General features: G+C 38.4%; 1 protein-coding gene across 2 annotated transcripts; it reads left to right on the forward strand.

The window, feature by feature from the left end:
• Positions 1-551: 551 nt before the first annotated feature.
• On the forward strand, positions 552-15112 carry LOC112882453 (transcription initiation factor TFIID subunit 2). 2 transcript variants are annotated; one of them, XM_025947517.1, is made up of 25 exons: positions 552-937; positions 2320-2791; positions 2880-3031; positions 3126-3192; positions 3402-3601; positions 3738-3891; positions 4621-4705; positions 4799-4890; positions 5737-5862; positions 5945-5998; positions 6251-6307; positions 6810-6907; positions 7004-7339; positions 7430-7517; positions 8335-8460; positions 8538-8594; positions 9187-9332; positions 9445-9487; positions 10370-10456; positions 10631-10720; positions 11237-11295; positions 11382-11472; positions 11565-11730; positions 11801-11984; positions 13848-15112. In XM_025947517.1, exons 1-25 carry the CDS (start codon positions 825-827, stop codon positions 14911-14913), a joined length of 4209 nt encoding a protein of 1402 aa, XP_025803302.1. In that variant the 5' UTR covers positions 552-824; the 3' UTR covers positions 14914-15112. The 2 variants fall into 2 exon arrangements, with proteins under 2 accessions (XP_025803302.1, XP_025803303.1); XM_025947518.1 differs by having other exon boundaries at positions 553-937; positions 9253-9332.
• Positions 15113-15579: the final 467 nt, after the last annotated feature.

The following is a 15579-nucleotide window of genomic DNA, read 5'->3' on the forward strand; positions in this document are numbered from 1 at the left end:
GCGCAGGGTATCGGGAAAAGCTAGATACACATATATATTCACGGTTGGGCTAAAATTCTTGTAGGGGGTGAAATAATTAGAAATGCAGCAGGAGAGACGCCTTCAGGTGATATGTTGCTGGTTTGTAGCCTAAGCGATGCACAGTCATCCGCTCTGTAGTCCCCCTCTAATTGAAAAGCCCATAGCATCTAACAGCCCATTAACCCGTTTGGCTAATAAGGATGGCATGGCTATGACCACTTTAAAAAGGTCCATATAACCAATCCTTTACGGGGCCAAATTTTCTCTAATTGAAAAGCCTATAGCATCTAACAGCCCATTAACCCGTTTGGCTAATAAGGCTGACTATGATCACTTTAGAGCCAATATAACCAATCGTTTACTGGGCCAAAAAGCCTTATCCAATTAATGCGCGTAAAGGACAAAGGAAAAGATAGCCCTCTACCGCAACCTAGGATAAACCCAGTCCATAGACCACAAAGACACAGCCCCGCCCAGTCAGTCATTCACGCGCGCCGATGCTCCCGTCCCCACCTCGATCCCGTGGATCGGGTCCACGCAGAACCCCTTCGCCGGGGCGGCGAAAGATCTGAGCCGCGACGGGCTCGAGCGCCGGCGAGCGCTCGCCCAGACGCCCATCCCCCGGCCTATAAGAACCGCCTCCGGCTCCTCCTCCTCGCGTCTCAGAGCCCAGTCGCGGGATGACGTGGCGAACCTCAACACCACCTCCGCCTCACTGAGCCCCACGGGTCTCCGACCAACCCCCTTCTAGAAGCTTCCAAACCCTAGCGCAGGAAGAGGAGAAGCGTGGAGGAGCTTCGGGGATGGCAAAAGCGAGGAAGCAGAAGGGTGATGGTGGCGGTTCAGGCGGAGGCGCCACCGTGCTCCACCAAAAGCTCTGCGTCTCCATCGACATGGAGAACCAGCTGATCTACGGGTGAGCCGCGTCGCAGCTTTAAATGTGCCGAAATAACTGCGATCCCCTCCCCTGGTGCGCGTGCCCTGACGTTTTGTGCGGGTTTAGCTGCTCTTCGGGGTTGCTTAGCGGGGAACGGGTTCAGGCGCGAGGATTAGGGTTTGGAGTTTGCGCTGGAGGAGGGCAAAGAGGTTTTGCGCGTTTGGGCTTGTGTACTGGAGTTAAAATGCTTCAATTGATTTGTAAGATATATGGTTCGATTTGACTGCTTTCAAAAATCAGAGTTGTCAGGATTTTATAGTGCAATGTGATTGCTGGGTATTATTTGAAGTTAATCAGCTGCCAGAGTATAGTGAACTGTGTAATGTGATTGCTTAATAATGTAACCAGCTTTGCTCTTCTACTTGTGCTTGGTTGCCCTTTTTTTTGGGTAATTGCACCTAATGTCAAGATTCTGTCAATTGCATCCACGAAATAAGTTTATTTTACTGTAAATATTTAGTACTGCTACCTGTGGACAGCAAATGTTAGTTACCTGCGAGGTCTGAGTTTTCCTAAAGTTCGGTTTAGCTGATATAACCATGCGTCCTATGATGTTTCATGTTGTGACAGTTCCTCCTTGGCATATTTCCATACGTCATGCTTACTAGATTCATGCAGTAGAGGGTGCTAAATACTAGGACACTGCTGAAAGAGCCAAATTATGATCATGTGCACCATGAGCTGTCTCCATTGTCCTGCAAAACCATGAGATGCAATGAGTAAATCATGGTTTAAGTTATCGCTATCAAAGTTGAGTGAATGCAATTGGTCAGTTGCTTCTGTGCTGCATCTGGTAACTACTGTAGTCCGCTATATGTACCACATTTGATTTTTTTGAAGTAGTAGTGCTTTGTTTTCATAACTATAAAATATGTCTCCATGGTTCAACATGTTCATGGAAGACACCTTTAACTTTCCTGTTTGAAACTAATTCACTCGATTTGAGCAATCCAGGGACAGGGATTGCATTTTCTCTAAGCTATTGTATTGAAAAAATAGAAAAAACATGCATGTTTGGTCTTGGTTATTTGTCAGAAACAATGCATATACTTCCTTGTAATTATTGTTGAGAAAATATCATATGGGCTCAGTAAATGGACTGGGTTCTTTCGACGAATTGCATTTAAGTTATGTACATGTACCACCTGCATTTTTCTTGATATATTAGTTATTTTTCATTGTATTACTCATTGTTGTCTGATTGTAACAATAGAGGGTCAAGTCATCATAACCGCAGGGAACCAAGTTTAAGTTTTAAATCAAATAATGTTGGAGACCAGCCTGGATGAACTTTTCTGTACATGCTGACAATATGACTTTGCGGGAAGCTGACAGAACATGTTTTTGGTCTATTCATTAAGGTACACCGAGATAAAAGTTCTTCTAGCCGATAACGACACATTTGCTCTACATGCTGACAATATGACAATCAGGAGCATTCTTGTGGATGGTGAAACTGCCGAGTTTGACTATTCCCCTCATTGGAAAAATGAATGTGATCAACCAAATTGGTCTTCAATATCATGTTTGAAGACTGCTGCTGATGCAGCATGCTCAACATATACTTCGGCTTTAAATCGAGAAGCTGTACCAAATCTTATTGTGTCATATGAGAGATCAGTTAAGTCAATAACTGAGCAACAGTTAGAAGAAAACAGTGAAAAACATGAAGAAAATAGTGGAAGGCTTGAAGAACATGGTTTGAAGCCTGTTCAAGCTTCTGATAATCAAATTGTTAATGGCTGCAATGGTTCTGCAGTGGAAGAGCAAAAGGAAAAGGAAAATGGAAATGAGAAGGGCAAGGAAAATGGAATTGAAACTGAAAATGAAAAGGTAGAATGAACATTAATAAACATTATTTACCAGCTATTTACATATGTGGATATGCGGAGACATGATACCTCATTGCAATAAATTATAGGTGAAGAACATAAAACTGGTCCACATAGATTATATTTTGGAGAAGGCTGAAACTGGCATTCACTTCGTCGGCAATGTTCTGCATAGCAGCAGTCAGATAAGACGGGCACATTGTTGGTTTCCTTGCATTGATAGCACTACACAACGCTGTCCGTAAGTAAATTTTATGTCTTCCCTGCTTGCAACTCTTGGCATTATATTTTCTTTTGCATGTTAATAATTCTTTTTATTTTTATATACTACCCAGATTTGACCTAGAGTTTACAGTTAGCATGGATTTAATTGCTGTCAGCAATGGTGACTTACTTCACCAGGTATGCATTCAGTCTTGATTGACAATGAGGGTCTAGAGGCAAAATACTCATTGAGTTCCTTGTTTTGGAACAAGAACTAATAACTTGCTATTACAGTTTGTTAGCAAATGTTTCTTTGTGAGTGTTACATGATGATCTCTTTTTGTACTGTTTCATTTCATGATCTTAGGTCTTCCTCATTAACATTCTGCTTATGCTACATAATGCAGGTCTTAAGCAAGGAAGATCCTACAAAAAAAACTTATGTGTATAAGTTGAACACTCCAGTTAGTGCACAGTGGATATCCTTGGTTGTTGGGCCACTTGAAGTTCTCCCTGACAGCAATGACACAAGTGTCTCACACATATGTTTATCCCCTGCTTTGTCAAAGCTTCAGAACACAATCGCATTTTTCCATGATGCATACAGGTGCTAACCAAACAAAAAATGTGAAAAATGCTTAGTTCAGTGTTGTTTTTACTAGTATGTCAACAAGCTCCTGTTTTTACTGATTTCAAAATCTGCGCTTTAGTGATAACTGTTCCTGATATTGTCATTTTTGCAGCTGTTACGAAGACTATCTTGCTACACCATTTCCCTTAGGTTTGTACAAGCAGATTTTTCTTCCACCTGAAATGACAGTGTTACCAACAAGCTTAGGAGCCTCCACATGCATATTCAGTTCAGATATCTTGCATGATGAGAAGGTTATAGATCAGGTGCGTGTGTGTCTCTCTTATTTTACTTCCCTCTCAGGTTGACCAACAATTTGGCACTTTACTCTTTCACAAGATGTGAATGTGTATGTGTTAATTATTGTAGCCTACTTATCCATTATGGTAATTCTCTATTGAGCTATTATCCTTGTTAGCTGTTTTCTTCCATCCCCTCTTGCTAGTAAGAGCATGTAACATCAGTAAACAATGCAATAATTCATACCTTCTGCTGATAGTGCAAGCTCTTGTTACATCAGTTTTTTTTTCCCAACTAGTTGCAACTGGTGTACTTTCCTGTATGACATTTCATGCTTGTTAATTTGATCAATTCGCTTGGCACCTCCAGCCGATGACAGTAAATTGTTTATGAGAAACTATATTTGCACTGCATGTCTGCGTGCCTTATAGTTTTCTTTAATTTTTGCTGAATATTGCTTCGTGAACCTGTCATCCTTGGATAGGAGAGTGTGAAAAACTGCAATCCATGTGCCTGAACCATGACCCACTGCTACTGTTACTTTTTTCTTACTTGGGATAATACCTTGTTTACTCTTTTATATCCATTTAATTGGCGACCCTTGATAATGCTATGTAAACCTGCATTCCAGTATGGAAGTTTTGCTTTATGTCCTATAGTTCATCATTTTGTAGTATCCTTTTAGAACACATTTTGATTAACATTTATTGCTAGATATAACTTCAGTGTCGTGACTAACTTGTAAAATAGTTCAGATAATTGGCACAAGAATCAAACTCGCCTATGCCCTTGCGAAGCAATGGTTTGGAATATACACAAGTGCAGAGGAGCCCAATGATGGTAATTCATCTCTATCTCTACCTGTTAATTTATGTAGCTATTACTTATTACATAGATAAAACATTGTTGACAAATAATTTCCTGCTGGAGCAGAATGGCTATTGGATGGTTTGGCTGGTTTTCTTACTGAGGTATTTATCAAGCGTTTCCTTGGGAATAACGAGGCACGGTATAGGCGCTTCAAGGTTGGTGTTCTTGCAAAAAGCACATATTATGCATTTTGTTACTACTGTGGTATATGATTTGATGGGATCCCTTAGGTTTGTTTTATTATACTTTAAAATGAAATTAAATTTATTCATACTTGTGTTTCAGACCTAATTCAATGGGATCCTTTAATGTTTAAGAAACTCGTTCGAGAAAAAAATGTTTAAAAAATTCAACCAACCTAGGAGGAACCTGGTGGCATTGTAAACAAGAAATAGGCACCCAAATTCGTCTTGAAGAGGACTAACTTAGGTTGTGCAATGGGGCCCTATAGATTTATCATATGTATTAGAAATGAAATCAAAATTGTTTGTACTTGACTACTTGTTTAGTCAAAAACCTGAAAATTTCTCCTAGTTGAATCTGATAGATGAGGACGCAAATGTCTCATTTTTCCCAGCAAAATTTTCCTACAAAGGAAGGCTGGGGTTGGAGTATACTAAGTCGGTGTACTGCTAATAATGAAAAAGGTGCTATGAAGCTAGTGTTCTCTGTGATGTCATTGTTATCAGAATTGTTGAGTTCAGCACATATTTAGTTAATTTTTTTAATCTATCCTTGTATGGTCATTTATCTTGTTAGAAAAATCTGTGATAGTTAAAGTAGAACTTGGACCTTCAGTTCTTGAAATAGGTTTCCATGCCTGCACTTCAATTACACATTGGTTGGAAGGGGAAAAACGTTCATACACTTATTCAGGATTGGATTTATGGCTTTGCTATTACAATTGTTCCTTCAGCGGTTCAGCCATGCATTTATATGTTCATTCAACTAACATTATCATTGGATAGCATTATTAACTTCTTGTTCTGGATTTGTAACAGGCTAACAGCACCGTATGTGAGTCTGATGTAAGTGGTGCAACTGCTTTGAGCTCTCCTGCTGCTTCAAGTGATCTATATGGAACTCAAACAATTGGTTCATATGGGAAAGTTCGTTCATTGAAGGCAGTAAGTTTTGAGCATTTGAACTATAAAATCTGCTTATACATATTGTTCTCTCAATTCGTTCTATTTTCTGAATTTTGAACAGGTAGCTGTTCTTCAAATGTTGGAGAAGCAGATGGGGCCAGACTCCTTTCGGAAGGTATTTGCATCTTTGGTACCACTGTTTGCACAATTGTTAATGTATTTGTACATAATTGGAGCACTTTGACTAAGCACCGAGTCGATTTTGAGAAGTACATAACTATTCATGATAGGAATTACTGAGTTTCTGATTCTAATCCTTTCTGCAACTTTTATTTTATCTATATCCACAGTTGAGGATTCTTTTATCGTTTTTAGTTAGAATATAGTTATATAGCTTCTGATAGACTGATATCATTCCCAATTTCAGATTTTGCAGGTGATAGTGGCCCCAAATCGTGCCTCAAGAACACTTAGTACGAAAGAGGTATAACAAATTGGCAGTTGGCTCTATGATGTTATTTTGGTCAATTTCATAGCATCTATCTACATATCTTTCCCATCCCTTCACCTTTTGGTAGCCTCACTTGCTGATGAGAATATATGAACAAAAATTTAGCAAGGGTAGAATAGGATGAAATAAATAAATAAATACACCCCAGAGTTGTATGAGGACCTATATTCTCTAAAAAGTAAGGCTAAAAAACTTAGATATGCAATCAAAGTAAGAACTAGCATTTTGGGCTAGTGCTGCTTTTACAGTATACTGAGCCCTTGCACAGTAGCAGCATATGCTGAGGAAAATGGTATGTGGTCTTACTTATGATGGTGTTACATTGTAATGTGGGATATTTCTGCACTCAGTATATAAATTATTTCTATCCCTTTCAACACTCATGTTATTGACAAATACACATGTAATATGGATTTAGCAGCAAAATCATACTCCCCCCAGACTCGAATTTATTCTTTTACTTCCTCTTATTCAGTTCAGACACCTTGCAAATAAGGTTGGTAACCTCGAACGCCCATTCCTAAAAGAATTCTTTCCACGGTGGGTCGAGTCTTGTGGATGTCCAGTTATGAGGTGAATGACCTTATTTATTGTTTGAATGTGGGCAATTTCAACATTTCTTTATTCATTATCTCCTTGTACTTAATTCCATATCATTCTTCTTGGAAGATTGGGAATCTCATATAGCAAAAAACGGAATATGATTGAATTAGCCGTTTCAAGGGGTTGCACCGCAAAAGCTACACCTGATTCTGATAGTCATATCAATGGTGACATTCGAGAAGGCGATGCTGGATGGCCAGGAATGATGAGTGTACGGGTTCATGAAACTGATGGGGTATACGATCATCCAGTTCTCCCAATGGCTGGTGAAGCTTTGCAGGTGGTTGAAATACAATGCCATTCCAAACTAGCAGCGAAGCGTGTTTGGAAATCAAAAAAAAGCACCAAATTTGATGGTTCTGATGACAACATAGATGTCTCTACTCAAGAGAACCGCACAAGGTCTATTTTCACAAATCTGCCTTTTTCATCCGTTATTTACTCGGTCTCCCCATTTTTCTGATATCTCACTTACATTGCTGACTTATGCAGCATTGATTCGCCTTTACAATGGATTAGAGTAGACCCGGAGATGGAATATCTTGCTGAGATCCATTTTCACCAGCCTGTTCAGATGTGGGTGCGTATTACCATATAAACTTAATATTTATTGATAAAAGGGACTCCTGTGTTCATCTGTTTGAAATTGATAATTTATTAATTACTATTGATGATGGTACTGCACACATGGAGTAAGTTGATGCTGAAGACTTTTTGTGGTTGGTGATTTAAGACGTTAAACCATGAGATGTCCTCCCCTCTCTTTAAATCTATGATGATATTTCCCAAATCCATTGTGTTAGCACTTAATAGCGAAGATCCAGCTACGAGATGTGCTAGTACGTGTAGTGTTTTAGGTATCAAATGAGAGTCACCAAGTCACGCTGTCAGACTCCGACCCCTTTATACCTATTTCTTGAAGGTAGTATGAGCTTGCCTCATGACTACTTCTTGGTAAGTGCTAATGCATCACATGTGCAGCCTCTGGTGCATATCACATCTTGTGAAGTGTTACCAGGACATGGGTGCCTTTCTATCTTTAAGATTTTTAGACATATCTACTGATGGTGGTGCTTCTTTGGTGATTCAAACAGATGCATCATATGTCCATAAGTTAGTTTAAAGTATTTATTATCTGGTGAAGTAGGTGTTAGATTAGTATAACTGTCCATAAGAGTGATGGAAGTCGCCAAAATAAGATTTTGATAAGTAAACTAGCTTTTGCATTTCCTTTGTCCCTCAAACTTTTCAGTGTGATGCATATTGGATTTGTGTCAGTAGTTTAAGCTTTGGATACAGCATAACATTATTGATCAATTGAATATGGTGTTAGGATCAATAGATGTATGTTGTTTTTTCTCTCCCTTTCTTATTTCACATTTTGAACCATCTGGCAGATCAATCAATTGGAGAAAGACAAAGATGTTATATCACAGTCACAGGCAATATCTGTCCTGGAGAAATTACCTCAGCTTTCTTCTGCTGTGATTAATGCCCTCAATAATTTCCTAAACGACACAAAGGTATTTCAAGTTTCCAAACCTGTTTCTTGAATGAAATCTTATATTTCAATTTTACGTAACAGATTAGTTAAATGCAGGCCTTCTGGAGAGTTAGAGTTGAAGCGGCATATGCATTAGCAGTTACAGCATCTGAGGTATGCTTCTGTAATGTTTGCTACTCTTTGTTAGTCATATTATTGCTTTACAGATTCAGTGACAATTCCATTCGAGATATTTGAAAACCAAAGTTTACGCATTGTTAGCAGTTGACAGATTCAGAACTCTTGCTGCTGCTGTTGTATTTGTGAATGAAAGTGCTGTAATACAGGCTTTTATGGGTTCTAAGATTCATGTTATAGTCCAAAAAAAGTATAGCTTCTGCATACTTCTTCATTTCAAGAGTTGATGTATTTCTGATAGTGAGTTCTTAATGATGTGATGAGAATCAAAGAAAAAGAAGCAGATGAGAATGTATTTCAGATAAAAGTTGTATATGGAGTGATATAGACTAAAGAAAATAATAAAATTAACAATGAAAATGAAATTAGAATGTGCCAGGAAGTTCTCTTTGCTCCTGCAAGCAATGTGGATTGGCAGTGAATGGTTACATGAACGAGCCATTAATTGAAAGTACTGAAGCATCTTATCATACATTACTTTATACATTTCATGCTGTGACATATGCATTTGTTTTACACTGCTCAGCAGCAAAACGGGAAGTAATGTAGTTCTTTCCCTTTTTTCTAGGAATCTTGTTTGGATGCATCTGATTTTCCACAAGTACCTTACATGAGTTTATTTTGCTTCGTTCAGGCAACTGATTTAGCTGGGTTGCTTCATCTGGTTAAGTTTTATAAAAGCCGACGCTTTGATACAGATATTGGAATGCCCAGGTCAAAATCTGCACTGTGCATAACTTTTTTCCCCTTGTCAGGAGCTATCATGTATCGTTGTTCTTTTTTTTGCACTTAAGGTTAATTAAGTATCATTCTGTTTTACTGATAGGCCGAACGACTTCCATGATATCCCAGAGTACTATGTTCTTGAGGTAATGCTTTGAGGTAGGAATTGTTTTGTGAGTATCCAGGGCAAAATAATGTGATGTAGAGCAGTATTCAAAACATTTCATGTATCTGGAACTATGTATATTAGTTTGTCATGCACATCTCAATAAAATAATATAGAGCTGTTTTGGGCAATATAAGAACGGTATGCAATGTTAGAATTCATTTCTATAATCCATGATGGAATGTTGTCATTAGAATATAGAAAAATGGCTATTCTTGTGTATTCTAGCAAGCAACCACTAATCTTTTACATTGCCAGATTGTTACCTGTGTATGTCTTCTGCATATATGTTCCAGAATCTCATCCGTTTACCTTTCTTTACGTTGTCATTATTCTCAATAAGAAATGAAAGACTTAAGATAACAAACCCAGTTGTTAATGTCTTGAGATTAAAAAAATGTGCATATCACCACACAGCAAACTGTATGGGTCAAATGTGCGAGATATTTATCTACCTTGATTGTAGCAGCTCAAACTCTATCTATTGATGTAATGCATAGTCGTCTTATATAATCTATTATATGACAGTCCAATTGAGGTACAACATTTGATTTCATTTATCTCTTGAAGTAATTTGAAAATGTGGCTTGTTCGTAGGGCTTTATTTTTTTTCCTTAGGGAAAATGGTAATGTTTGACAAGAGAACGTCCAAATCTGATTATACAGGGAAATTGATATTTTTGGGGGTCCCTCGACCTTATGTTTGAGCATTTCATTGTTTGCAAAAGTATACTTTGAATAATTTAAATTTGGTTGCTGCTGATCGTGCTAGTACTCCAGTTATTGTGGTTTCCTAAGCCATTGTTGTTTGTAGCATACAAGATCTGATGACATTTAATGTTTTTTATGTTCTTTTTATTAGGCGATCCCCCATGCGGTAGCTCTTGTTAGATCATCAGACAAGAATAGCCCAAAGGGAGCCATTGAGTTTATTCTTCAGCTCCTGAAGGTTGCTGCTGCTTTCTGGTTTCCATTTTACTTAAATTTTCATCTATGATCCAGTAACTATATTACTTCTTTTTTCATAAATCATGGAGTAATTATTGTTCATCATTCATGATTATATGCATATTACTTTCATAATTTTCTAATGTTCGCATGCTTTTGTATGCCCCATTTTCAGTACAATGATAACAACGGAAATATTTACTCTGATGTGTACTGGCTATCTGCAATGGTACAGTCAATAGGAGAACTGGAATTAGGCCAGCAGGTTTGTATGGATGCATATCATCTAATAAAGTATGACTTATATTTGATTTTAGACGCATTTTGACAAATCAGTTCATGCAAGATTGCTTGTATGCTTTGTAAGATAGAAAAATGATGATTAGTTATGAAAATATGTGTTCACTTTCATGGAATTAAGCTAATCTGTTCCAGATAGAGTTTGGTTAACTATATAGGACATACTGTATTGTTTTGTACATCTGTTTGCTGGTATTATAAATCTAGTGCTTTATTTATTCAATCCTATGGAAATTTACACTGGAGATTTGTCTGCATGACATTAGGGCAATCCAAACTGATAAAAGTGGATCCCATCCAGAGTCCAGACCCAATGATTCCAATCAAAGCAGAGCAAATGTTGTTTCAAACTTCTGCATTTTTCACCACATAAAATGAAATATAACCTTTGAAATGTTGCCAGCTGCTGTTTTAATGCTGTTCACAAATTTCATTCAAGATACTGATGACTGTATAAAAATAAACTCGAGCTTTTCCACAGGGCATGGGCTTCCTATCCTCTCTACTCAAGCGAATTGATCGCCTCTTGCAATTTGACAAGTTTGTGGAACTTCCCCCTACAGCGTTATTATTTACATGTCTTGTTCTGAAAGTTGGTAATGATGTGCCTTAAAACCTTTGTGCAGCTTTATGCCTGGTTACAATGGGGTCTTGACTGTCAGCTGCATTCGTACCCTTGCACGAATAGCAAGGAGGGTGTCATCTTCCATATGCCTTGTAAGATAGATTCCATCTATATTTCCCACATCTTCTACAGTAGCAGCTGTGCTTATCATAGTGCATGTCACATTCACCTCTCATTATTGCAGGATCGCATTTGTGTACTAATTGCCCCCTTTCGCAACATGGACAAACCATGGAAAGTTCGAATTGAAGCTAGCAGGGTTCTTATTGATCTTGAGTTGCACCATAAAGGCCTTGATGCAGCTCTTTTATTGTTTTTGAAATATGTGGATGAAGAAAAGTCTTTGCGAGGTTGGCTTGCTGGAGTACATTTTTGCTTATTTTGCATGCTTTGATTTCTTTTGACATGTACTTGTTGCAGGAGCGACGAAGTTGGCTGTTCATGTCTTGCGTTTATGTCAAGCAAGTACTGTTCCCCACTTTAATGATCAAATAAGTTTGACAACTCTAATTGGTCTTCTCCACCTGCTTGCTGGTGCAAAGGCATACAATAATGTATTTCTTCGTCATCATGTGTTCTGCATAGTGCAAGTTGCTGCTGGAAGGTTTGGCAAATTTTCTGTTCACATGAAAATTTTGTTCCACTAGTTACTTGTTATTGCATCATTTGACGTTCACGTATAAGCAGTGTTCGCCTAAACACGTGTAAACAGTCGTTTACACGCATGTAAACTGTAAACAGAGGGTATGCATGTAGTTTAGGGCATAGTCAAATTAAATGCTAAACGCGTGTGGACGGTCAACCTGGTAAAAAAAAGGGTGTAAACGATGAAATTAAACGGCATTTAAACACGTTTACACAATCATGTAGGCAATAAGGAACATGCTTCGGCGTTATAATTGGCACGAGTGAGAATATTAGGTCACAAGCTCGCATTGTGGAAAAAAAAATGAATCTAGAGTAGTGGGTATGTGGCTGTTATGTATCATGTAAGAATGTTATGTCATTATGTGTTATGCACAAGCCTCAAATTATGATATTTGTATGTACATTTACTGCTACAGTGCAAACTGTTTAAATTTTAATTTACTGTCTAAACTGTTTAAACAGTAAACGAAAGGTGACTGACTGTCCCCAACAAAAATAGTTATAAACCATATTTTATTATGAAACTACTCCCACCGTACCAAATTATAGGTCATTTTGTCATTTCTACGTGCATAGTTTTTGTTATGCACCTAGATATACACTATGTTTAGATACATAGCAAAAACTATGCACATAGAAATGCCAAAACGACCTATAATGTGGAATGGAGGGAGTACATTTCAAGAAATTTACCTGTATCATTTTCAAATATCCAAATTCAACACGTATAAGGTAATTTGTAACAAATATTTAGAATGGTTGACTTAAAGACAACCCCAAAACTTCACTTATTTGTGGCTTTTGGGATTAAATATTTCCATTTAAGATAATTTCTCCCTCTAGTCATAAATATAAGCTGTTTAGGACGTAATTTCTTTAGAAACATATTGTTTTAAATAGAAAAGGTTATATATAATGAAATTCTGTTTTATGATGAATCTAGTAGCATCAAAGCAGCAAAACTTTTTAATTTTTAGCTACTGATGGTGAAAGCTAAAAAAAAGTTAGGACAAATTAATTCCTATATTTGTGATTGGAGGGAGTGTATTTTTATATTGCTAGTCAAAGTTCTGTATCAGAGACCGTATCGAAGCCCTAATGGACTTGGAAGTATTTTGAAAGTACAAACTGATTTCAGTTTGAATAACATGGACATGAACCTCCATGTTCTTTTACTCAAAAGATTTTTGGTCTCATGCACTATTTCATCAAGCCATCAAGCTTAATATTCCCCCTATTGGATCTGTTCTGGTATCTACTACCTATACATTGACATTCCTACTGATTCAGTCAGTTCCCAGCATCCCTGTAAGCAGTGGTGGAGCCAAATCAAACAAGTGGGGTGCTAACTTGAGAAATTGGTCTCGCTAGGTTTCAACACATTTAAAGCAAACTCTTGTTTTGCAAATACATTCTAAAAGCAAAAATCTTATTGTGGCCATCCTTTGATGCTGCAATAGGCCAAGAGCAGGAGTGAGAAAATACATTTATCAAAAAATTCGGACTCTTATTGTGCAAGGTCCTAGCAACACGGTACCGGTGATTTCATTGTCTGGGACTATGCTGCAGCAGTGGCCCTTGTCTCCACCCCTGCCTGTATGGATAGTGAGAAAGTACTTGGGAGATAGAAAATGACAAAAAAGGGTTTGAGCAGTATCAACTTTGGGATCTAATTTACAAACTAAAAAGGAAAGGACTAAATGTCCCTGTTTCGTCATTGCCACCATAACATAAATATGTGATGTTTGGTCATCAAGCATGCATTCCTTAAGTCTGTTGTGCTAATTTTGGTTTCATATCGACATATTTCCATTGTCAGGTCTCCAACATTATTTGGTGTTCCAAAGGTTGTCACGCCCGCTCTGGTGGCCCAGGACATATGTAGTGATCAACACACTAAAGCTGATTCCTCTATTCCTCAACCATCAAGGCCTCAAGAACCTTCCACTAGCACTCCTAGTGTGCGTGAGGTCTTACCTACCTCTGGACCCACTAAAGATGCTGATAATATATCTAACTGCAGTGAAAGAAGGAACGTCGTCAAAATTAGGGTGAAGCTTACTGCATCTTCCAGTAAAGCATCGGATGCTGACCAGAGAGTCCATTCTCATGGTGGAAGAAATGAAAATGAAGCGGGTCCATGTAGTTCTATGTCAGTGGATGCCCCAATGGTTGGAGCGGCAACTGAACCATTAAATGTAAGCAATCATAACATTGAGGAACAGAACTCATGTCATGACCGTGAATCAAGGATGTCAGCAAGTGTTGGCAATGCTAAACTAATGGACAGGCATGAGATTTCCAAGGAACTACAGTGCACCGCTGATTCAAGGCTGGACGTTCTTCCCAAGGATCAGTTCTCTCCTGCCGTTAATCCTCTGGGAGTTGTAGACAAGCCTGGTAGTCAGCTTGAAGTAGTCTCCACCAGTTATGATGGAAACCAAGCTCCAGAGTCTGTGAGTGGAGTGGAAACAAAAGAGAGGAAGAAAAAAGATAAGAAAGATAAAAAGCGGAAACGTGATGAAAAACGAGATAAGAAAGATGATCCAGAGTATCTGGAGAAAAAGCGACTTAAGAAAGAGAAGAAAAAAATGGAGAAAGAGTCAGCCAGAAAGCAGCTGGAAGGTGAAGAAAAGGCTACTCTTGAAGAGCGGAAAATAGTGAAACCTTCAGGGTTGCAGGAAGTTTTGCCGGCAAGGCCACCAACAGCTCCAGTGCGAAGTGCTGAACCAGCTCCATCGCAAAGTGCTGAACCAGCGGCAGTGCGAAGCTCTGAACCCCAAATATCAAGCAAGGAAACAACCGTAGATACTGCACGGACAGCAGCCAAACCAAGGATAAAGATCAAAGTCAAGCCCTTGCTAAGAAAACCTGAAGGGAGTTGAAACAGATTGTAGAATTGTGGCCAGGTGGGCACCATTTGTAAGGATTACTGTACAGCGGGGGAAAATGTGGGTATGTTGTAGGTTGTACCATGAGAAGCCAGTTTTTCATTAATGGCTGATGTATCCTGTAAAAAAAATTGCTGCTGCCCTAGTAATTTCTGGGGTAATTGAAATCGAGTTCTAGGGTTGTCCATGAGTAGCCATTGCTTCTTTCTTTTGTTTGTTGCTGGCGGTTAAACAAAAGATTGGAAATATCGATGTGCCCAAGTTGTAGCTGTTGATGCGCTTTTTTCAGGTTTGAGAAGCATTGGCAGCATTCCCCTTTTTTCGTTGCTGCTCTTGTTTTCAATCTTGGTAGTTTTTTCTTGGGTAAACTCCATAGCAAGTGCTGGAGGTTTAAGCTCTTGTTACATATGATTGACTGGTCTACATTTTTTTTTATCTTTTCTGCTGAGATCGCCCAAGAAGATCGTTACTGTAAGCCTACTGAGTTTTTATCTTTTTTATCTTGTTACATATGATTGCCGTTCAGCTGTTGTATCTGGCTAGTAAAGCTGATGCTGAATCTGAGTCATTTGACATGTGGATCAGGGTGTCAAATTTTGAAAGGCTCATGAATTGGATGTCAGTTCTAGAAATTTCTCAGCTAGAATATGCTTAGCGGAC

The sequence above is a fragment of the Panicum hallii genome, chromosome 2 (assembly GCF_002211085.1).
Source record: "Panicum hallii strain FIL2 chromosome 2, PHallii_v3.1, whole genome shotgun sequence".
Classification (NCBI taxonomy): domain Eukaryota; kingdom Viridiplantae; phylum Streptophyta; class Magnoliopsida; order Poales; family Poaceae; genus Panicum; species Panicum hallii.

Bases quoted from the DNA above. Each gene is read 5' to 3' on its own strand.
- LOC112882453 (XM_025947517.1), top strand. From the start codon at position 825: ATGGCAAAAGCGAGGAAGCAGAAGGGTGATGGTGGCGGTTCAGGCGGA. The intron at 6,308-6,809 runs GTATAACAAATT...CCTCTTATTCAG, and splicing joins GAACACTTAGTACGAAAGAG to TTCAGACACCTTGCAAATAA. The intron at 10,721-11,236 runs GTTTGTATGGAT...GCTTTTCCACAG, and splicing joins AACTGGAATTAGGCCAGCAG to GGCATGGGCTTCCTATCCTC.